Below are 24,548 nucleotides of genomic sequence, written 5' to 3' on the forward strand. Positions count from 1 at the left end.
CGAACTCACATGTGCATTAGGCAGAAATGAATAAAGGCATTCTACCATAATGGCGCCCAGGCATAGACATGTGTCGATATAGTAACTGATCTTTGACAACGAAGCAAAGGCGACAGATACAGAAAGGTGCTACATCAGCTTTGTACAAAAACATCTAGACGCATGTCTCATAACCTCCACAACGATATTCAATATGGACTAAGACCTCTGTGGAAGTGCAAAACTATAAAACTGAAAGGTAGCTTAGAAGAAATCTAAATGAATTGGATGAGGACGCAGGAAGGGGGGAGGAGGAGAGAGACAGAACCATTGTCAGAGGAGTAAAAGACAAGCTCTGCACTGGGAGACAATATTTGTCATCTGCCATAGGCAAAGAGCTCTTCAAATTAAGTAGTAAGAAAACAAACTAGTGTTTCGAATGGCCCAACCATGTTAGAAGACACAAACCATCACAGAAGACAGACAGATGCTGAATGTGACCATGAAGCAGGCTCTACCCCAGCATCCTGTAGGTGAATAGGAACTTCCCAAAACAAGATGCTCATTCATGGGTCAAAAGTCAGAACTTAAGAATACTAAATACTAAAGGGTGTAGAGTAACAGGAGCTTTGATTCATCCCTGGTGGGAATTCAGAAATGGCCCAATCACTTGGCAAAGGCAGTTTGACAGAGATCTTTTAATGAACGTGTTATTAAACATTTGTCCTAGAAAGCGTGTCTAGTATCTGAGCTCAACTATTCTTTTGAACGAGAAGGAAAACGCTGTTCCAGTGGGAAGCAAAGAGCAAACAGTTTAGTGAGGCTGCATAAAGCTAACAGCTTCCTCAAAGCAAGAGGCAGTGATGGGGAGAGAAGACAGGGGCAGGGTTGGAAGAGAGCTGCTGTGAAACCTGTATCTGACCAACAAAGGAACAACACAAGAGCCTTCAGATCTGGAGTAAAAACCTCTGATCCATCAGTGTTTCACAGAATTATCAAAAGACGTGAGTGCGCATTTCTTCTAAAAGCATGAAAAATGGCTGACAAGTACATGAAAAGGTGCCCAACGCCACTAACCATCCAGAAAATGTAAATCAAATGACAGAGCACTGCCCTCATAGGCATGCACTGCTAGGTCTGCCAGAATAGCAATTATTATATAGAAATCAAAAGATAGCATTCACATTTCGGGTACTTACCCCATACCACTAAAGTCAGGATCTCCTGGTAGTTTTGTCTGTGCGCGCACGCGCACGCACACACACACACACACAACCTCTTTCTTTACTGTGTCATGATGTAGAAATTTTTCTTAATGGAACAGTGGATAATAAAAATGAAGGGTGATTCCTGTCATGTGTGACGTCATGTGTGAAATCAGTTAATGCTGGATGTAATAAACCTTGAGAGATGGCTCTATTCTAAAGACTCATACACAACGTCTCTCTGTAGCTAACAATCTTAACAAGAAAGTTAACTGACATACTAAGAGTCATCTGAACATAATTATAGTGTTTTATACATTTTGCCTTTACTCCCAAGTGGCCCTACATGAACCCATTCAGAATCCTGTTTATTGTCATTTTATAATCAGAAAATTAAAAAAAAAAACATTTTGAGGGTAAAAATGAATGAATAGGTTATTGCATTTATCTGTTTATTTTGTATGTGTATTATGTACGTATGGGGGGATGGGCATGCCGTGACTTGAATGGGGAGGCCAGAGGGCAACTTCCAAGATTCAGCCCTCTCCTTCCAACTTGTGGTTCGTGGGGATGGAACTCAGATCTTACGTCTTCGAGGAAAGTGCCCCTAACTTCTGAACTATGTCACCATCCCTGAATGAATAATCTTGATAATATTTTCTTTTGCTTCTGATTAATAAAGTAAAATAGCAAGGTTAGAAGCTGAATTATTTTTTTTTAAATCTGATTTTTCAACATTTGTTTAAAAAAAAAACAACAATAAGGTATTTCTGATGTTATTTTTCATTGTCCAGACCAAAAATAGTTTTCCTGGCTAGAAAACTCCATGACTCCAACTCACAGAGGTATTTAGTGGGTATCACTTTGCTTCATGAATTTATTCAACAGTCAACAAATCTGTGTGTTTGGGCTTGTTCTAGTCAAGCATAGAGGATCCAACACTGAAAGAGAGGCTGATACACCCTTAAGTAGCTTGCAGGACAGTGGAACTGAAAAGGACAGTGTGTACACATCAGCCCAGCTGACGTTTGAAAATGACTGCCAAGATCAGATTCATGAAACACAAAGAAACTCTTCTCTCTTCACACTTCACACTCAGTCTCCAGACACCACACCATACTCCCAGAGAACTCCCATGGAAGGCAGTAGAGAGGCAGAAGGGAGAGGCATTGTAAAGGAAAAGGGTCTCAGAGTGTAAACGCGTAAGGGTTCGCATTCAGGCTCTCCCACTCGACAGGTATGCTACCTGGCACAAGCCAACTGAGTTCCGAGTCTCTATTGGAATGGGGATGATGACAAGGGGGCTTTCTTTGGTTTAAGTGAAATCAGTCCCGGATCAATGCTCAGGTATAGTGAAAGTGCTTATTGAACCAACCTTTTGTCTTACCCAAAACCCTACATGTTCATCCATAAACCAGCCGAGAGTCAAGAACAAAGATGAAAAAAATCACTTGCAGGAGGAGAAAGGTCCTGGCTTTCATTTGGGGTGGTGAAAACCTTTTTAGATTAATTGTCATGATGTTTCCCTAGCTCTAATGCAGAGAAAAAACAATGATCACACCTTCAATGGACAGACTGCACGCTGTGTTAATTATATTTCAATAAAGGTTCAAAAACTGGAAGAGGAGGAAGAGGAAGGAAGGAAGGAAGGAAGGAAGGAAGGAAGGAAGGAAGGACTAATGAAATTCTTCAATTGATGTGTCTATCTAGAAGAGTCAGTAGCTATTAATAGTGAGCTGATTACCATTTTCTAATTATAAATGTATCCAGTTCAAAGCCACTGTAACATTAAGACTCTTTCAAATTTTCTTTATATAAATTCCTTCTTTTAGGGAAAAAAAATACTTCAGTCACACACACACTTACATATACACACACCTTACATCTTTTCTCATACCTAAGTCCCAAGAAAAATTTACTTTAAAACGCTTGAAGTTCTATATTCAAAGATAGAAGTTTATCTTTGAGATGAAGCTACAGAAAGGGTTTTCAAATGTTTTTCTGAATGAGTTCAAGACTTCTGCTTCATTACTTAACACCAGATGCCACCGCCAAGGGACGGCTAGCGATAACCAAAAAATAAATGTTGATCTAAAACAATGAAGCAGGGTTCTACTTGAACGCACTGTCTTATTCATATTTCTAGATAACAGGAAAGGTACTTGGCCTTTCTAACAAATCACGCAGTCCAATCCTCACTGTGTCCAAGGCGTGGCCACATTACTTCAGCAGAACAGCATTAACTGCACTTCCCAGAGGTCTGTTGTCATGGCAAACGGTTTCTTCATTTAAAGATGTTGGATGGACCCAGTGATTTGCATTTGAAACTCCAGCTACTTAGCTGAAAGGAGGAGGATGGCTTGGTCCTAGGACAACTTAGTAAGACTCTCTCAAAAACAAAACAATAACCCTGCTCTCAGAATAACCAGAATAAATTCATGGTTTGTGTTTGGTGAACACACTCTTTGGTTTTTGATGTGGGTTTCCTTTCCACATGAATATGCGAGCACTCTGGAAGATACAAGCTTTGCACTGCTCTGCTACCAGCGATGGTGACTTTCAAGAGACCATCTCACTCTCACTGTCAGGCAACGAAGGCGACAAAAAAGTTCATGGCTAGTACACGTAGTGGGACAAATTATAATAATTAGTTCTTTCGGCCCCTCAAAACCTACCTGGTGGTTGAAATTCAAGACTAGACCCTTTTTCTTATCGGTATAGTAATTAAAGTACTATTTACTTTTGACAAATACACGAGCTGATACATTTCTACCGAGCACTGGTCACCAGCTCCAGCCACTGGCTAGCTCGACGTTTCCAGTGACAGCGTGGTTATCAGTAATGAGAGTGGATAATGAAGCATGCAAGTCAACAGTGTCATTTCATGCCCCCGTGAATCACAGACAAGTTTATAACAACACAGCTATGAACCTCAATAACAGTTTCTCACCCAGCAACGCATCGCCCATACTCCATGCTTAGTCGCAGCAAACATGGTGTAAGCCTGGATTAGTTCGTAATCTCTTCTCAAATTAATCAGAATTCTAAAAGAAATGTTCTGTTGGAAGTGGTGGGATCAGTAAAGTGAATACGGCAGAATAAGAATCATAACTGTATTTTAGACTATCCTCAATTACGCAGATCATTTGCCTGTTAATGAGTTATCTTGAAACTCACCACATAGCACATTTATGACTTGGGAGATCCAAGAGAAGCAGAATTTACGAGTGTCTCTAGTGGTTTTAAAAAAAAGTCATTTATTTCTCCAGTTAATTACCTTTAAAATATTCACTTCCTAAGCCCCACCCCCATTGGAAAGTAAAGACACAGAACACAAGGTAAAGAAATTCCTATATGGCGTTCTTCCTTTCGTATTCTGCCTTATTATAGTCATATATATTCTGTCTTATTATATTATTATATTATATATTATCATTATTATATTCTGTCATATAGATTCTGTCTTATTATAGTCACACTCAGTGAGCCACTGGTATTCCGCTGTCTCCTAGGAAATTTCCCATTGATGATCTAAGCAAGGTTGGTTTGCTTGCTTGCTTGCTTGTTTGTAGACAGGATCTCTCTGGAGCCCAAGCTGGCCTCGGGCTCATGTTCTTTCTGTCTGACTACAGATTGCTGGAACTGCAAGAGAGATCCACCTTCTCCAGCATAGATGCTACAGTAACATCATCATTGGTTTCTGGGCTGTTTCAAAAGTAATTCAGCAGAAACTACAAAGGAATAAACTTATAGTGCCTGGCTCATTTGAGAGCTCAACAGGAAGGTGCCAATATAATTGGAAGGTGGTATCAATTTGTTGTTTGTGAGGGCTATCCTTCAAATCCTCTCTGGTTCATCTAGATGTTCAAGGCTTCCCACAGCCCTCACTACTAACTGAACAACTATGCTCTCCTGCCATTCTTCAGTATCCTGGTAGACATTATCAACCATTGGGCAAAGGCAAGTGGCCCTGGCTCATTTTATGCTTGAGTACTTGAGACAATGAATACATAAATTCCCTTAAAGAGAAAGGATCGAGGAACTTGGAAAGGACCTAGCATCTCTCTTTCTCCCTTTCTCTCCCATGCTTCCCCAGTCACGTTTGGAATATTCCACCACCAATGGCAGGTCATTAACCAAACCAGCTCAATACCCACATCCAGGGTGATATGAGTCTGAAAGGCACCTATTCCTTTCTCACTGGTTCAACAGGACAGTGCCGAGAGCTCATCTGTCTGTAGATGTTCAAGAGGCTGTCATTGGCAAATGCCAGTTTTCCTTTCTCCCCTTGGCCGTACTCAGTTAACCATTAGAAAACTAAAGGTGTGGTTGGGGATTTGGCTCAGTGGTAGAGCGCTTGCCTAGCAAGCGCAAGGCCCTGGGTTCGGGCCCCAGCTCCGGAAAAAAAAAAAAAAAAGAAGAAAGAAAACTAAAGGGGAAGGGGAAGGGCTGTTATAGGAATGGACACAGCTGAACTGAGTTTTTTCTCCCATGGATGGCCACCTACCCAAAAAAGGCCCAATAAGAAACATGATTGAGGGGCTGGAGAGCTGGATCAGTGGTCATGAGTCCAATTGTCAGCACCCACACCCAGGGTGCCCTGCAATGCAGCCACCTATCACTCGAGCTCTGGGAATCTAAACCCTCTTTGGGCCTGCTCAAACACCTGTGCTCTTGTGTACATGCCCACAGATGCACTCACATGCACACAATTAAAAATAAATAAAAATTGTTGAAAATCCCCCACTTAAAAAAATGCTAAAAAAAAAAAAACATTCAAGACTCCTAAAGCCAAGCTCAACACATGTATTTACACACAATGCTGAATTCACCAATTTCCCCCCCATTTTTAAGAGCAAGTTTTCAAACAAACTCTTATATTTTAGGCATGTGTGTCCCAAATGTCACGAATGAAATACTATGGAAATTCCTCCAACATCTGTGAGTCATTTCGTACAATCCATCATGGCTCCTAAACGTTCACCTTAGAGAAGAAAGATCAGAGTAGAATAAGCAAACACACACATGTAGTAATAGTTTTTCTCTCCTATTAAGCACGGGCTGAAGCCTGTTAATTTTTTCCAGAAGTAACCTCACTATTAACACTTTATTTCCATGCACAACTTGGTTCTTGAACAACCAGAAATTCACTTACAGGCTGTAATTGGAGAAGTGAAGACTAGCTAAACAGAAGCCAAGCCTAACGAGGGTTTCCAAATTCAGGAGGCAGCTAAATAGTTAACCCAATGTCCAGCCCAGTCTCTATATCTACCACCTCCAAGAGACTGCAAAACTATCCAATAGCCCGTGAAGACTATGACTATGAACTATTGAGATTCAAATGCACCATCAAATTAAAACATAGGCATATACAATCTCCACACTATCAAATTATGTTTGGGGTGTGTGTGTGTGTGTGTGTGTGTGTGTGTGTGTGTGTGTGTGTGTAACACTCTCTATGGTGGTAGGAATGGATATGACTCAGCTCATGGCACCTGACAGTGTCACAAGTGTGAGGGTAAGCACCTGTTTCTTTTGTCAAACCTCATAGGACAAACTCTCGCATCTTTCTTTGCCCTTCCCTTTCCTCAGTGCCCGAGTCCCTCCTCTCTGAGCTCTGCAGACTAATTGCCTCCAAATATCTTTACTTTTCCTGAAAAGGAGAGTCATTTGAGTTGAATTTTTAAATTGGGGACACGGCCTTCAGCACACTGTACTGAGAAAAAAATAAAGTAAATTAAGCTTCTTGAAAATGGGTGTATATTAAATACACATCTTAAGACACAGGCCTGCGTAAAGATGAGGCCTTACATTCTACAGCACCACAGGAGACATCCGCACGTGCCCTGTCCTGGACGTGTGAGGTGGTGAGGAGACTGGGTCTGCCCATGCTCAGCTACTATGCTTTGATTCTCTAGCCATGAGACTGCAGAGACATCCACAGATATGACTGGGTGGAGGCATAGAAAGCCAGTTCTATCCAATTCTGGAGATCACCAGGTATGGTGGCACATGCTGGGAACCCCAGCACTCAGAAGGGCGAAGACCAGAGGATCATGATGAGTTCAGACTCTAATACAGACTGAAGTTTTGTCTCAAAAATAAAAGGTTTTTAAAATTAAAAAAAAAAATCATTTTTTAGAGGCTGAGCTGAAAGTTCTATGGCTTTCTTTATTTGTATACTATTAAACCAGTATCTTCAAGCTCTTTAAATCCAGGGTCAGAGTATCTGGATTCTGCTTCAATGTATGGACTTCTTTGGCTATTCATTCACGCAACCCCGCAACAACCTCTGCTCCAAATAATCCACTTTTATTAGAGGCCAAGGTTAAAAGTCAAAACTAAACAGACTTCTTGGCAAACTGAAAAATAACCCAAACTGTCCCAGAAAGCTTGCGGCTAATTTTATAACATCTACCACCCAGTGAGGTTACACCGCAGGAAGCCTGTCCTATCCCACGCTTACATAAATAAAATCATGACAAGCAATAAACCCATTAAGAACCAGGAAGACAGCGACTCACTTTAATGAGTGAATTTTCCAAGAAATATCAATCTCAAGTTTATGAAAGTTAGCTCGTATTTTCTTCAAATCATTTTTTTTACCCCTGTTGCTGAAAATCTTTATGTAACTAATTATATGTGATGTTTTTCATGTCTTGATTCTCTTTCCACAAGAAGAAGGATCAGCCTGAACACCCCCCACCACGACCACCATTTGCTCTACAGGGAGAACCCTAGGGAGGAAAACCATACAGCCTGAGGGCTGGGGCCTAGAATTTGATATAACTGGCCCTTGGTCTTGGAAGTGGGTCCTAAACAAACAGGCAGGATAAGAAAAGATTAAATTTCTCTGCTCTCGCATCACCTCCCAGCCCTGTGTTCTCACAGTATTGCATTAAGTGGCTTTTCAGAGTGCCAGCAAACCCAAGCTAAAATGCAAAGATAGAGAAGATGGAAAAAAAAAAGTTCTAAAGCCAAATTGAACTTTAGGTATCATTTCTATTTAAACAAACAAGAACTAATGCCATAGCTATTTTCAGTCCCTTTTACTGTATAATTAATTCTTTCTTCTTCGTTACTGGCTACAATCTTTGTTTTTAAATTATTTATCAAGAACCAAACCATACAAGAATACATATAATGTTACAGTGGAATTCACAGATTTCTCCAATCTTTCCTTCTTAAAACAGTCAGAGCTACTACTCTGTCCAGCAATAAAGCCTTCAGAGGAATACGTCCTTGGCCAACCGAGCTTAAAGGGGAGAAAGGTTCCCCATGTTCATTTTCCAATGTTCCTCTTGAAACAACCAGTGTGCGGGCTGCTCCCTGGGAGCATTCTGGGAGCTTCTTTTCTACCTTCTGACCTGTTAGTGATGCATGCCACTTGGCACGCCCCGCGTCATGTGCTATGAGACATGGCGACCTGACGTGGACTATCCGCATGGCTGGTACACTGAGTTATATTCCCAAAGGTGGAGGTAGAGGCATCCAGTTTCCCAGGGCTGCGTTTCCCTGGTGACTAATGGGTTGCACTTGCCAATCATCTTGCTGAGTTAAGGGGCAAGAAAGGTTCTGTCTGAGGACACAGTAGAGATGACTGGCTCAACTGGGCCTTAAGCCTTTAACCTTAGCTTCATTAGCTCTGAGCTGCATCATGACAATGGCCCTGACTACTGGCAAGGGGCACTGTTTGATTCAGTGGGTAGGTAGATAAATGTAAGACCCCGCAACATAGAAACAGACAGATTGGCTGGCGTATCACAAATAAAATGAACTTGAGCTCTGTCTCCCTGATACCTTTTAGGAGACAGTTGCTTCTGACCCCAAGTCTCACAGATCCTCCATGCGAGCCCCCAGTATGAAGAAGACTTTTTAAGGCTCTGACTCATCTTTCAGGTAACAGCAGCCAAGCACACACGACGGTTAAGCATCATTGTGTAACCCAAGAGTCAGAGAACCTACAAACCAACTTTCTGCCCTCTCAAAGCACAAGAAAAATAAATTCCCCTCACAGATGAACAGAGACACATCATGGAGAAGAGGGCAGAGGGAGATAAATAAAAATAAATGATATTTACCTTCTTCTGTTTCATGCCACACGATCCCTTCCAAATTGACACTGGTCCCAGGTTCACAGGGCCCAAGACACTCTGGCTCTGTCACTACTCCAACTTCACACGTATTGACACCCACGGACCGAGTCCGAACCAAAAGCTGTTCGACTGGTGCTGCAATATTGGATGAAGATGGGGAAAAGTAGGAGGGCGGAATCTGAGGTGCGAGACTGCTGGCAATCGGCGGCGGTGGTGCCGGCACTGTAAACAGGGGGTCAACCTGAAAGACAGACAGGCTTACTGCAGGGGTGATGCATTCTGGGAGTTCTCTGTAATGCAATCTGCTTACATCGCTTCTAGAACAGACCCTCATCCCACATTCCATTTGCAATTATCATAGGCTTGGAGTGCTTTCATGGTGCCAAAATAGAAGGCGAACAGAAATGAGCATTTTGGTGTTTTCAAGTCCAAGAAGGTGAAGAGGGGAGAGCTAGCTTCCTGAAGGAGAAGCAGGCCTTCTAAATTCACCAATGGACCACCTTTTAGTCTCTGGAAACATGAATGGAAAATTTCTGTAAAATTAACACTCCTTCCCATTCATATAGGAACCTCCTTTTCAAGATTATAACATTATCTAAAAGGGGAAACTCTGATAAATACTAATAAACAACAACATCTATGTTATTGGACATTTAAATAAAGGAGATGGACTTACAATTATTCTCAGAGTACTTTATAAAGCATAATGAATTAAATCAGTACTAAAATATATTAACTTACTCTGCTGAATACATAAAATTTATAACTTGATTATACACACTGAAGCACATAAACTGAATATTAGCCTGTGTTAAGAACCAATTCCTAATTAAGTGTTCTAGCGTGAAGTTTAGCAGGAATTCATAAAGAGGATAAATAAGTGTGTGTGTGCCTGGCATCAGCATAACCTGAGCTCTCCAAACCACAAAGCCTTCAGTGGCTCATCTTATCAAGGCAAATGAGGAGCTTGACCAAACCTTGGCAGCCCCATCTCAAAACCCAAAAGAAGTGAGATCGGCAGCCAAGGACAAGGCTTAGCTGTCCAACAATGTCCCCCTTGGCGCCCCTAGACAGGCAGCAGAGGTGTTCTTCTCCAGTTTAGATGCTCAGCTGGGATGAAAACAAAGCTCGTGTGTATGTACAAGACACATAGCCAGCCATTTATTTGGCTCATGCACAGCTACTGAACAGCACTGATTTGACCTTGGAAACAGGTCGTTGGTTGAGAAGAGGACAGGGAGGGACACACCTGTATACTGGGACTCAGGATTACCAATGCACTGTGCACAGACAATGGCATCTTGCATTTGCTATCAGTTGGGTTAGCAAACAGTAAATGTTAAGGAGGACACACAGATGGTTGACCTAGTAAAACTCCATCTGTTGTGCATACATCCCTTGCTTCATAATGTCTACTTTGCAGTCTTTGGCTACAGATTTAATATTACATGGCTTTTGTTGCAAGGGGGAAAAAAAGTATTTCAATAGAGTCGGATGAGAAATTGTGTTCCTTAAATGACAGAGGCTGGGTGGGCTCTGATGAAAGGACCAGAGGACCCTCTACCAATTGCATCCCACCTAAAAGGACAAACTGGCATTCCTTCCTCTGAGGCTACTCTAGATGCCAGAGAACAGCCCTTCGCCCATCTGCATGTTAAAGAAACTTAATTTCCTGCTCTCAAAGCTGCCATAAAACTTCTTTTGCTCCATGCCTTTTATTGTTCTGCATTCCTGATCCTCATCATCGCACAATACCAGAAAGAAAAGCCCTCAGCAGGGCCAAGTCTTAGATAAGGTGATTTATGCCTTCGAGTTACTGCTGCTTAATGTGGGTCAAAGTTCGCGCAGCAAGTTCCGGTTTAAAGTGGGCCTGATAAAGAGGAAACGGGTTTGGAAGAAAATTAAGAGAGAGAGAGAGAGAGAGAGAGAGAGAGAGAGAGAGAGAGAGAGAGAGAGAGAGAGAGAGAGAGAGAGGGCGTGAACCCCAACTACAGTCTTTAATGCAGATAAAAAGTTGTTTGTGAGATCAGAATCACTACCAAATTAAAAAATCATGAGGCGATGGTTTGATGCTAAAAGGACAAATAGGGAACACTTTCCTGAAAATAGCCTCAGGTGACCTGATTCACAGTCCACACTAATACTGAGAACAAAGACTCTTGAGTTGATGTGTGGAAAATGAGGAGTCTGGGAGAGCCGTGGTTTGGATTCTGAAGGCAAGGACCCAGTGGACCATGAACAGGACCTTTCTGGGTGCAGCATGCGCTCACACTAGGACTTTGGCTCTAGACCTGAAGCTAATTAGTCTGTGACCCTCCCTAATCCTTTAACCTCTCTAACTAAAGTCCACATTCCTTAATCGGAAAATGGATTCCTCAGCCTCCCAATGTTGCATGCAAACCTTATTACACTTGTTTCTGCATTAAATTCAACTCGGTTTCACTTAGAGACAGATCGGACACACCCTATAATATTTGTGATATTTATATAATTCCAAAACTCAAATTTCCTTTGAAATTTTTCCTGTGGAGCTGCTGCTGCTGCTGCTGCTGGGGGGCCAAAACTCAGGGTCTGAGGCAGACTCAGTTTATGCTCTTACTTACTGTGAGACACTCCTGACCCTAAATTCAAATTCCTGAAGAATTTGGACTTCCTGGTAAGAAAGGCATCCGAAAAAGCCAATCGTGCTTATTTTCATGAACACAATTCAAATGTAAGGAAAACAAGGGAATGAAGAAGGTTCAGAGATTGACGATAAATATGAACTTACTCATAAAATGATAATCATCTAAAGGCCTTAACACCTGGTAATATAATCTCAAATATGCAAATCTTTGCTGGACAAAGTGAAGTATTCTCTCTTTTCCTATGGAACCCATTACTGCTGTTTCCAGAAGAACTGTTCTCTCCCACAGCCCTAGGAGTCCTACAGAGGTGGGGCACAAAGACCACCCATGTGGCCTTCCGCAGGTCCTCCTCCCTATGGGTCACCAAATGGAAAGAAGGCTTTCAGGTGGGAATTATAGTCACTCCCAGAGTGTTTTATTTGGCAGATTTGATATTTTCAAAAAGCAGTCCTCTTATTTGCAAACACTTAGGAGCTTAGAGAAGAATCTGAGTTTCCATTAGCTCAAAGGACTGGGAATGGCACTTCACGGAGCCCACATTCCTCACATCAACCACGTGCAGCTCTGTGTGTCTGTGCCTCGAAACATTGGCTGAGGCCATCATGGAATGTTCCAGCAAGGAGGCTACCTAGACCAGCCCACTCAATTCTAGGGAAACTCATGTCCCACATTTGGGCGAGAACAATAAGCTAGTTCTGATGTCAGCCAGGCCAGGAGAGAACACTTGGCAGTAGGACAGTCACAAGAGAATGACCTAGCCCAGGAGACTAAAACAGAGAGGAATGTTCAGAGAATATGGCCAGGAATTTCTACCAGATGATGCCTGGTGGAAATGGTCCTCTGAGAAGGTTCCAGTTCTCTCATTTATGTCATGGTGTTACAGAGCAGGCATACGATGTCCATGAGCAGGATCTTAAAGGATGTATTAAAGTTCATTTAGTATTTGTGGAGACGGGGTCTCCTTAGACAGAATAATCTGCCTCCAATCCGTGCATTCTCCTGCTCCCCTAGTTCTGGGATTGTAAGACCCACACCCTGCCTCAATAGTTATACAAATAGATCGATTCCACTTGAGCTATTTCTCGGGCCACTGATCTACACTGAGGCCATAATTTCTTCAGCCAACGAAGCTTGTTAGGTTAGAGAGACTGCACACGGTTTCCACAGGCCTGTCTGTTGTGGGGCAGCAGCTTCTGAGCAAGGCAGCTGAAGGGGTTCTGTGAACAGGAGGCCCGGGTTCAAGTCCTGGCTCTACCAACTCATGCCAAGTTAATGACAGCTAACATCGGGATCAGAATCTAAGAAATGGGGTAGTAATGGTCATTGCACCCACTGGGTTGCAAGGAAAACTGAGAGCGCTCATGCAAAAGGAATGTTCGGCATGGGGGACTGTTCAAAACAAGGTATTAAGTGATGACCAACACCCGCACGAGTTGGATTAAGACTGGCGCATCTCTGTAAATACTATGTCTTAAGGAGTAGCAGATCCCCTAGTCTGAATATCACAGCCATCTAAACCCTACACACAACCTTACAAAGCTACTTTCATATGCTACTATATTTAACATAAATCTGTAATCCCCTCTAAACACATAGCTAAGTTTGGTTGAAATGTGTTAAAAGTATAAGAAAAGGGGGCTTAACCCAGAGAAGCTCTGCCTGGAGAAACATGGGCTCTTTCAAACACTGGCACCTGGCAGCTCCTGCGTTCCACACCCATTTCATAGTATCCCAGCAAAGATCAGAGCGTCCCAGGTCCTGATGAGCCCCGGATTGCCAAGAAGTCTTCCAATCTCCAATTGCGCCTTTTCTCACACGGCCTTCACAAAAGTCTGCTCCTGACCAAACCCCACATCCACTAAAGAGCTACTACTCCTAAACCCTGAGCAACACACAACAACAAAAAAGGAAGAAATGGGAAAAAAGGCAAAGAAAAGAAAGGAAAAAAAAAAAGAGTGGGCCTGAGCCCCTACCCCCCAAGGCTAACAAGCTTCATCAAGAGAATCAGTCAATGCTAATTAATCATAAATGAATTGAAATGACAACTTCAGTCAGAGCTGTGTTTAAGGGAAGAGTGTAGAGGTGAGACACTCATGATCAGCAGTGTGGTGCAGACAATATAGTCTTTAGAGTTGGAAACCTAGCTCAGTTACTCATTGTGGATGCTCAGGCAGGGCACTGGATCTCTATGTGACTCTTGCCTTCATCTGGAAAAAAGAACCACAAATAGTCCCTAGATGACGGGACAGGGAGTCACACACACAACCTTAATTCAGGGTGTAGGACAGTAAGTAGAAGCCAGTGCTGCCATCAAGGCAAAGACATCTGAGACCCGAGCGAAGGGAAATTGATGAGTGCTTTGGTCCTAAAGGCCAAAGGTTAGGCTTTAGTACAAAAAGCAGTTCAGGAATGACAACTCTGCATACCTTTTGGGGAAGAAACGCACTTCCAATAAGCTAAGCCCTCATTTAAAACTCACGGGGTAGAGGTTGGGCTTACATGCCACTAATAGCGGAAAATTAAGGATGAGGGGGGTGTAAAAGTACTGGCCAGTTATAGCAAGGGTTCCTTGGTCAAAGCTCTTGTCTGTCATCTTGATAGGACACTGATGTAACCTATTAAAGCCCAAAAGAGGAAAGCAGCCATCTGGGGGGTGGAGGGGGCAGGGGGGAAAAAGACTCGTAAGTCTAACAGCTGGTGGTGGCAGCCTGTCAAACTGAGGAAAGTTAATGTCAAGAACAGACGCGCCGCAGTCTCTCACTGTTGTTTTTGCATGATTATTCCCAGGTGTTGGTGCACGCTGTGCAGTAGCCTTGGCTATTTATCACGCCAGAGAGCCTAAGAGCAGGGGGCGGAGGGAATCCGTAGCAGAGGGGTGGAGGGAGGCGGGGAAGAGGTTATTTCCACAGATAGCCAGCACTTAGTGTATGTAATCAGAGGGCTAGGGGCGCGCGGTGGGGGGAGGGGGGACGACCCTGCAGAGGTCCTGGCAATATTTTCTCTGTTCACCTTATTTCAAGGGCTTCCTGAGTGCTGATGAGCCAGGAAGGCTGGTGGCTGCTTTTCATCATCCAACATTTGACTGTGTCAGCCAGGGTGGGTCTGCACTACCAGGAAACGCAAAGCAAATACAGAGGGGTCTCCGGGGCTGGGCTGAGGGGCAATGCAGCAGGCACTCTGAACCAACAAAGACACATCCACGTGGCTCTGCTACAGGAGACAGCCAGCGAGTGCTGCCTTGGAGGACTGAGAAAGGAGCCCAGGGCTTCCCACAGAGGAGCATCCTTACAGCAGAGAGCACCCCACCCCCACCCCCACTCCTATTGGCCTGCATCGGGGTTGAACCCTGACAAGGCACCTAGGTTTCTGCCATCTGTTCTCACAAATCTCCACACGGGTCCTGCCGTTAACCCCTCGATCCTGGGATTCTCAGACTGCCAACCGCCACAGGCGGGAGGAGTGGTGTTTCAGTTTGCACAGAGTCAATGTTTTGATTCTCTGAGCATGCTGGGGCATGGGTACTTAAGGCTCATATTTTCTTCATATCCTGGTATTTGGCTGTTTTATTAGATTGCCCACAGTCACCTCTTAATTTAAAACGCATTAGGCAGAAGACTGCTCTGCCATGAGTAGAAATCCCGGCTTTTTTGGAGGTGACCATTGATGCCATGGCAGCAAATCTGTGTTAGACAGCTGCTGACTGACGTCACTGTTGCATTAGCAAAGTCGGGTCGACTTAAAAACATGTTCCTTAGACCCTGATCTCCTCTCCAAAATTAATCACGTTTAAATTTCCATCTCCGGTGGACAAACCAGAACAGCGCCAGCTTTGGTCATTATTCTTAGTTTAGCCTCTGCTAAGTGTGGTAGACACTTCTGAGAAACAAGATCAATGCAATTTATGGTTTGGGACTTGCTGTGCAAAAAATAAAGGGGTAGGGGCAAACTCATGCTAATGATTTAAGGGACCCGTTCGCCTCCAACCCAGAATCTCCACTTTTGCCACTTTATAGAGTCAGACACAAGAACCCCAACATGAGGGCAAATTATCCAGAGCTAAAAATTCAAAAGCCCTGCCTGCTTGTTGATTTAGACTTGTTTGTAGAAAGAGTTCACATTCTGAGCCACTGTTTAACGCACACGACATAAAGGGATTAGGATAGTTTTCAGACAGACGTCATAGGCAGGATTATATTGTGCACTAAGGTATTTTTTTTTTCATTTGCTCTTCACAAAGTGGTGAGAAAGAGATGAGAAAGGATGAAGGGTCTCTCAGGGAGAGCAACCAAGCCAGAATTTACACCGGCCAAGGTCAACCAAAAGTAGCAACCTGCTCTAAATGTAAAACAGAGCCTGAGTCTGAGAGAAAGCCTTCTCCATAGGGACTATCTTATCCTTTGTGCTCACAGGAAGCCAGGCACCTGAGTTATTTAAACGCCTACAGTTTGATGTTTCCACACAAATACTGTGATCTCTCCAGAACCCCTAGCCCTAACCCCAGAGGCAGAGGACTTGAGTTTGAATCTCCAAAATCCATGAAAAAATGTTGGGCACAGTTGAGCCCACACACAGTTGAGCGACACGTGTGGTGTCGAGGAGGATGGATACACAGACAAGAGATAGGTTGGGGCTTTTTGGATGTTCTCCTAGCTCAGGTTTTGTGTTGAGGGAATGATGTAGATAATGATTGAGCATAATACCCTCTGTGGCCTCTCAGACGGTATGCAGAAGCAAATCAATATACATAATACATACAGGTGCGCATACCTTACACACATGCACACACACATACACTTGAACAGTGGGGAATAGCTGCATGGTAGAGTAGTATGTATGAAAAACCCTGGACTCCATTCTCAACAGCATCGAGGGGAGAAACCGTAGCTGAGATGCTGGGAAAACCTAGTCAAAAACCATGGCTCTCGTCCCTGGGGCCAGGAAGACTGCTTCCATTTCCAGCCAAGACAAACAGAATGCTGGACACACAGAATGTCAACAATCTAGGCTATCATGTTGCTTGTGGGGGCAGGGTTGTCACTGTCATCAGGAGTCATCCCAGAAGTGTCCCTATGCACAAGCACATGTAAAAAAACATGCTTAAACAGCAGCATGTCTTTAAAGTTCCTTGTCTAGCCTTGGCTCTTCTCCAAGCGCCATCAAAGGTATGAGTGTGCACTGACAGCGTAATTACACCACTCAGCCCAATGCTTTACATTTTTTTGTTTTGTTTTTATTTTGTTTTTGAAGCTAAACTAAATCTCCCCTCAAAGATGCTCAGGATGTGATTTCATACAGATTTGGTCTTAAGAAGCCTCCCCCCGTATCCCACGAGTTGTTATGTGCTTAGTCTCTTCCGGGTTCTCTCATAAATGTCTGCCCCACTGCCGAGCCACAGACACTCAGTCTATTCTGAAAGTGAGCGGGGTGTGCTCTGAATAGTAGCAGTCAATGGTTGGTTTTCGCATCGTTTCCAGAGATTCTTAAAATATAAAAGCAAGCCACAGGCAAAGGTGGTGGAGATCATGGCAGGTACTAGAACAGCCGCCTTCTTTCTTTTACTATCTATCCCTTGGTGTAAAGTGGAGTTCGGGGGGGAAAAGTTCCACCCAAATGCTGTTTCAACCAATTAAGTCTCATTCCCATTCCTTTACAAAGGCATCTCAGAAGTGAACTCTAATGCTGTTCAGCAAGGGGTACCTGTGGGAGTCAAGGGGTCAATTTCAACTCAACTGAACTCAGGGTTCCTAAACTCTAATGAAGTCAGGTTGAAAGAGAGGAATAAATGGCCGCGTCTCATGTCACCCTGCTAGATGTGGATATTACTTCTTAGAGGATGGATAGATAAGGAAGAAGGGACAAGAAAGTCTATTTGGGGACTGGAGAGATGGCTCATCAGTTAAGAGCACTGACTGCTCTTCCAGAGGTCCTGAGCTTAATTCCCAGCACCCACATAGTGGCTCACAACCATCTGTGATGGGATCTGATGCCCTCTTCTGGTGTGTCTGAAGGCATCAACGGTGTACTCATATACATAAAATAAATAAATAAATCTTAAAAAGAAAAAAGGGAAGTCTATTTGAAGAAAAACCTCTTGTCTCTGTTCTTCACTAAAATCCTTTCTCTACCCAGGTTAGGTGATCTCTTCCAACCACCCGAAGGCAGTCCTGTAAAATATATTGCATTGTACAATATATGCTGCTAGTGACAAAGGACAAGGAAAAATCTGAGTCACCTCAAGCCCTCAGGCAGTGTCTTGCAAAGGCTTAGAACTCATAGAGGGTAAGAGTTTTGACCTTTTGTATCTTGGTATCGAATGCCTACCCGTGTTAAAGGACATATTGCAACACAGTCATTCCCACCACACCTCGACTCAAAGACAAATGTGAGTCTTATTCGATTTTGAGAAATGACGAAACTGAAGTACAAAAGAGAAAGCCGGGGAGTGGGGGGTCGGGGTAGAAGAACAATAAACAAATTAGAAGTTGTGAATTTTCCCAGTAATGTCTGAACTGCCCTCTACCAAGTTCACTATCACATGAACTCTATGTGTGTTTGCTTCTGAGGGTCAGACTCACCCAGGGCTTCATACTTGGGTTAAGTTCTGCCCCAAACCCATAACACAACTCCTCCACGAACAAACTGCATTTCCCAAGTTCAAGCTTATTTTCCCTTCTGAGAACAGAACAGATTTTAAAACCCAATAGGTCTCTGCCGAGTGAGAACAATTTTTTTTCTAAAGTATGTTAAGTATCCTCTGAGCAAGTTTATCCACAGAATAACGTCCACGGTAGGAGATGCCTCCGCTATAGTCTTTAATATTCATAAAATACTAACTGAAACCACTGGTGTCATTAAAAAAGTTCTCTCAATTTGCTGTTGACAATGTCTCACACTTCAGCCTTAGATTTCCCTGGAACTCACGTGTAGCCCAGGCTAGCTTCAAGCTCTCACCTTCTAAAGAACTGGGATTACAGGTGTGTGCTAACACACTCAGGTTTTTTTTTTAATCTTTTAATAAAAATGGTGCTAAGCTTTTCACATTGAATAAAAACAAGCACCTGGGCATGTAGGGGCACATGTTGTCATCCCAGGGCTTGGGAGGTGGAGGGAGGACTATCTGGAGTTCAAGGTCATCCTTAGTTCCATAGAACCTGTTTCAGAAAAACAGAAGAGGAGGAAGAGAAGAACTAACAGTCCAAAGCTGAGGAGGAGGGCTCCTCATGAAAGATTATTATTTAGCTCCCTATACAAGTTGTGGGGAGCAGCAGAGTTAGTCAAAATATAAGGACCTGCTTTTTCTGACAAAAGGACCGTGTATTGACCCCATGCCCTCCCCTTTGTAAGAGTGGCTAAAGAGAGCTGCCTCACTGTTAGGGAAGTCATCCTCTTATCCAGTATCTGTCTGTCAGGTGCTTCTATGTGGCAAGCATTGTTCCAGCAGAGATGAATAGTCACTGCAGAGTAGAGAATATGGTCAGGGTTCAGATGGTCAGTTAAGCCCAAGGCATTATGGGAGCATCAAGGGGGCGGGGCAGTGAGTGTACTGTGGTGGATTTATAAACCTGTGGAGGACTTGGCCTAAGGAAGAAATCAGAGGCTAGGATAGATCTAAGCCGTCCTGAATGCTACTTTAGTTTAGGGACTGACAGTTTTGTGAGCTGGCAAGCACAAGAGGGAATTTAAGAGCTCAGGCAAGGATGAGAACCTAGGGGTTTCTGTGAAACTAAAAAATAAGGTGTGAGCTTCTGAAGTAGGGGTATAGAAAAATCATCTGGCTCATTGGGTAAGGCCCATATTGGACTTTATATAGTGTGTGTGTGTGTGTGTGTGTGTGTGTGAGAGAGAGAGAGAGAGAGAGAGAGAGAGAGAGAGAGAGAGAGAGAGAGAGAGAGAGAGAGAGAGATGGAAATTTATTATGTTTTAAGATGCCATGGCTGAACTCCAAGGAAGAGACACAGCTAAGACTTGAGAAGGTGGGGGATGAGGATGATTTCAAACACGGTTCTCAAGGAGGGCTGTAAGGAAGGAGGAAGGAATCCAATAAACCCCAAAAGAGCTGAGGAAGAAAGGGAGACTGGTCAGAATGATGGCCCTGGTCATCAGGAGGTGGCCTCAAGCAAAGAAGACCCGATTTAAAAGGAAACTGGTGTCAGAGGTCCGAAGTTCAACACCGCCAGGAGCTGGCTGAGGTCTCCCTGTCTCTCGCCAGCCAGAAGAACAGGGTTGTTAGCATTTTCAAGCACTTTCCATCACTTCACCCTTCTAGCTACAGGCCACTCGTGGTGTGTGGTCCTCTCACTGACCAGGAGCTTCCGTCTCCTCAGCGCAGATGATGACTCAATGTCAGTGCTCCTTACTCACTCACTGACTCACCGCCTTTGCAAAACCCTTAACGCCTCAACACCTCAACCTGTGGTGTCTCCTTGGCAGCCAGGAGAAACGATAATGCGACCGTCATCTCAAGAGGAGTCACAAAACCTGTGGGGATCAAGCCGTTTCATGCTCCCCTGCCAGGTGGTCCTCCACCCAGTGATCCCTAAGGCACCAAGTCCAGCAAAGTTCACCGTCTGTTTAATGTGTCACCGGCTGAGGTGGCTAAAGTAACGTTCAATGTTTACAGCCACTTAGAATCTGGTGTTTGATGAGATTTGGACAAAGGGTGATTTTTTTTTTCCCTCCTCTAAAAACTTGTATTCTGGGCAAAACCCTAGGTGAAGACTGGGGAGTCAGTCTTCTACTGCCAACATCTATAAAATGGCACTCTGAAGGTCTGTAACAACTATGCCACAGCAGAACCTCCAGAATTTAAAAAAAAAAAGAAAAAGAAAAGAAAAAGATCTTTATGAATCACAAATGCAAATTAAAAAACCAAAGTTACGATCTAGTTAACCTTTCACACTTACTAATATCTCTTATTTATAGACACCCAGACAGAGGAGGTGTTAACAGAATCACATTCTCTGGACATTCAAATTTCCAAAATATTTTTAGATATGTTTTATTTCAGAAGATAATTTAGACCATCAGGAGAAGTTCCAAAGACTCAGTGCGAGACAGAAGATAGCTCAGTGGTTATGAGTGCTTACTGATCTTGCAAAGGACCCTGGTTCAGTTCCCCGCACCCAGTGGGGCAGCTCACAACTGCTTGTAACTTCTCTGGTCTCCGTGGATTCTGCTTGCCCTCTGTGTACATAAACTCACAGAGCTGGGCATGGTGGCGCATACCTTTAATTTCAGCCATCAGGAAGTAGAGTCAGGCAGATTTTAGTGAGTTTGAAGCCAGATTTGTTTACAAAGAGTTTCAGGCCGGCCAGAGCTATACAGTGAGACCCTGTCTCAAAACCAACCAAGAAAGCTCTTGCATACATAAACAAAAGTAAATCTTAAAAGGGTAAAGCAAAACACGACAGACAGACAAACAAAAAAATCTAATTTTAGACTATCCCAGGGGGCTGGGAGGACAGCTCAGTCAGTCAGTAAAAACGAGGACCTGAGTTCATGTCTCTTGTACCTAGGTAAAAAGTTGATCGTGTATCTCTAACCCCACTGTGGGGAGGCTGACAAAGGAGAACTTGAAATTAACCACACACACACACACACACACACACACACGCGCGCGCGCGCGCGCACACACACAGGCACACACACACAAACGGTGGCCATGGAGGTTTACTAATTCAAGGATGCTTCACGCAACCTCATTCATACCTAATAAATACTGTCTGTTCTAAATCTTAGTCACATGAAAACAGAAAAAAGATGTGGCTATGTTTTTCAGAGGGTTGTCCCGAATGTCCAAGATTTCTTAACATGTGAATCATAGATTTCTTAGAATGTGCTCTTCCAAAAATGACAGGGGCTTTCTCCATACACTATTACCAAACTCCCAGCACACGGTGGCCGCTGGAGTTGTTCATATCTATATTAAAATTTTATTCATTTCTCCAGTTAGTCAATAAACACCTGCAGTTTTAGAAGTAGACTCAGCTAAATTTAAATCAAGCTGACTTGAGTCATTATTTAAATCATCAGTCAAGAAAAACTGCTATCTTTTAAAAATTAAAGAATTCATGTTTATTTTTGCCATAATGGCTATAAACTTTATAAAACGCACAGGTGGGTTATTATTTAAAGATGAGATTTTAAAAAACTCTTCAGATATTCTCAGTGCTCTCAGTATTTTATTTTTAATACCATAATCCAGCCTTTCTACACGCACACATTTTTTATAATGAAAATTGCACTCTACATCTCTTAATGCACTTCTTCCCGTAATTTACAGCTATTAGAAACTCTGCATCGTTGATTCTATAACAAAGTTCAATGAAGCCTCCATTTGAATAGCCGAAGAACGGTCTTCTCAAAGTTAATCATGGATATTTTTCCAGGATATTAAAATCTAATAACCTTAACCCAAACAACTTACATTGAAATTGTTTTTGTTTAATAAAAAAAAAAAAAAGGAATTACTCAGAACCATCAATCATGGTAAGTAGCAGAAATAAGTTCCTTTGTTAATCAGCATTGACATTTATCAATAAACATCCACTCCTTGATGGTCGTGCTAATTTTAATTACAGCATATTTCCAGGAAAAGGGAATGCTCGTGTCTGGCCACTGTTGCCAGATAAGGAATACATTTGGCACCTAGGATTAAAACATAAAAACTGGGCTTGAGGGATGGCTCGGCAATTAAGAGCCTGTACTTTGAGGGAATTTGAGTTCAATTCCCAGAATCTATGGCTTATAACTAACTGTATTCCCAGCTTTAGAGGTTCCAACAGCCTCTGTTAGTACCCATGAGCTAGCGAGCAAGCGCACCGCCCCCCCCCACGCACACACCTCTTATTGAATCTTAAAAAATAGTAAAGTACTCAAAAAGGTAGTACTTGGAGATGTGTATAGCTTTGGTTTCCTTTGATCTTAAGCTGTGCTTGGTTGCATTGGGTTGGACTGGGTCGAGGGGTGGACTGGTGGAATTCACTTCAGTAGCTTTGCTATTAATTAAGGACATTCTCCTGGTTTGAAAGAGTTGCAACACCTCTTTGAACTATCACAATGAGGAAATCCCTATTTCCACCAGATGCCACATGATTTTACCCTGAATCAAGCTATACATTAAAATAATAATAAAAAGAGATCTATTTTTTTGGATGGCCATCCAATGTGGAACCATCCAAATGCGTACATGGGGTGGTTAGAGGACAAGGTGTGAGAGTTCTCTCCTTTTAACATGCAGGTCCTGGGGATCAAACTTAGCTCCCCAGACTTGATGGCAAATGCTTCTTTAACCGAACCACATCACTGGCCAAAAAGCTACCCATTTTGGTAAAGAAAATAACTTCCAACACATCTCAAAACTGTGTAAGTTTCTTTTAAAATACTATGTTTTTAATGTTTCAGCCCAGGTATAATAACTAACGCACTCCACTAATCCCAGCACTGGGAAAGCAGAGGAAAGAGAATTACTGAAAATTCAAGGCCAACCTAGGTTTTTAGCCAAGCATAGTGCTTGGGGTGTTTGTAATCCCAGAAACCAGGAATCTGAGGCAGGAGAATCACCAGTAGTTTCAGGCCCAGCTAGAGTACAACCCTATCTCAAAAACACAACAAAACAAAATTCATTCTTAAATATCACAATTTTAACCGTTTCCTTTAAATCTAAGAATTTATGGGCACAAGCCAGGCATGGTGACACAGATGGGAATCAGAGGCAGAAAGATCTTGGTGAGTTCGAGGCCAGCCTGGTCTACATAGGGAGCTCCAGGAAAGCAAGGACTACACAGAGAGACCTTGTATCATGTATATGATATTGTAAATATTCAATATCATATATAATATATGTATTGTATATACACATATATATAATACACATACACACAAACCAATGCTTTAGCGAAATGCTTTGTAAGAAAAGTCAGAGGACATGAATATTTATAAAATATTTACAGAATGAGCTATGAAATTTAGTCCTCTTGTTTTTCCCTTTTATACATGCTGGAAGTTAGCTCAGAGTCACAGGAGTTTGTGACCAAAACAAACAACCATGACTTAGCGGAAGTTCCCAGTCATATCACACCGTAAATGTGCGTCCTGTAACCTGGTTTCGCATCTCCAGATTAGAGGGGGAACTCTGGGTGTATTTGTGGCCTTAAGTATCCCCAGTGAGTGGTGAAGGACAGAAGACAGAAGTTCTGTGGTGGTTACCTTATTGTGTAAAACCTTCTGTCTTCTTCCTCTTGACCTTCCATAGAAGGAAGTCATACCTGACACACAGGCTCAACACACACTGTGACTGAATGGTTACTGTAATCTCACAGTTCCAGTTACCCTGCCCCAACCATGTCACAATCTGAGCCCAGGCCCACATTCTTAGAACGTTCCTCTGCCCTTTGTCTTTCACTATGCCACGGACCAAACTCCACTCACCTTGAAGGATGGCAACACTAGCGGAAATTCCATCTGCCACCCCAATCTGTGCATCCTCTGGGTAGAAGGCAGGTCATCCTTCTCTGCTTATCGCCCCATTCTCCGGCTGCCTCGTTAGAGAAACAAAACAAATTCCCCTTCCCTCGAGTTAGGGAGTCTAATATTTTGTCAAACAGAAATGAAAAATAAACCCAATCTAAGCTGTCAGAGAA

General features: G+C 43.0%; 1 protein-coding gene across 2 annotated transcripts in view; it reads right to left on the minus strand.

The window, feature by feature from the left end:
* Positions 1-24,548, minus strand: part of Znf608 (zinc finger protein 608) — a 107,097-nt gene that overhangs the window by 51,862 nt on the left and 30,687 nt on the right. For both annotated transcript variants that reach the window (XM_032886203.1, XM_032886204.1), the window contains exon 3: positions 9,266-9,521. In XM_032886203.1, coding sequence (XP_032742094.1) covers positions 9,266-9,521 — 256 coding nt within the window. The remainder of the gene's footprint in view (positions 1-9,265; positions 9,522-24,548) is intronic.

The sequence above is a fragment of the Rattus rattus genome, chromosome 15, assembly GCF_011064425.1.
Source record: "Rattus rattus isolate New Zealand chromosome 15, Rrattus_CSIRO_v1, whole genome shotgun sequence".
NCBI lineage: Eukaryota > Metazoa > Chordata > Mammalia > Rodentia > Muridae > Rattus > Rattus rattus.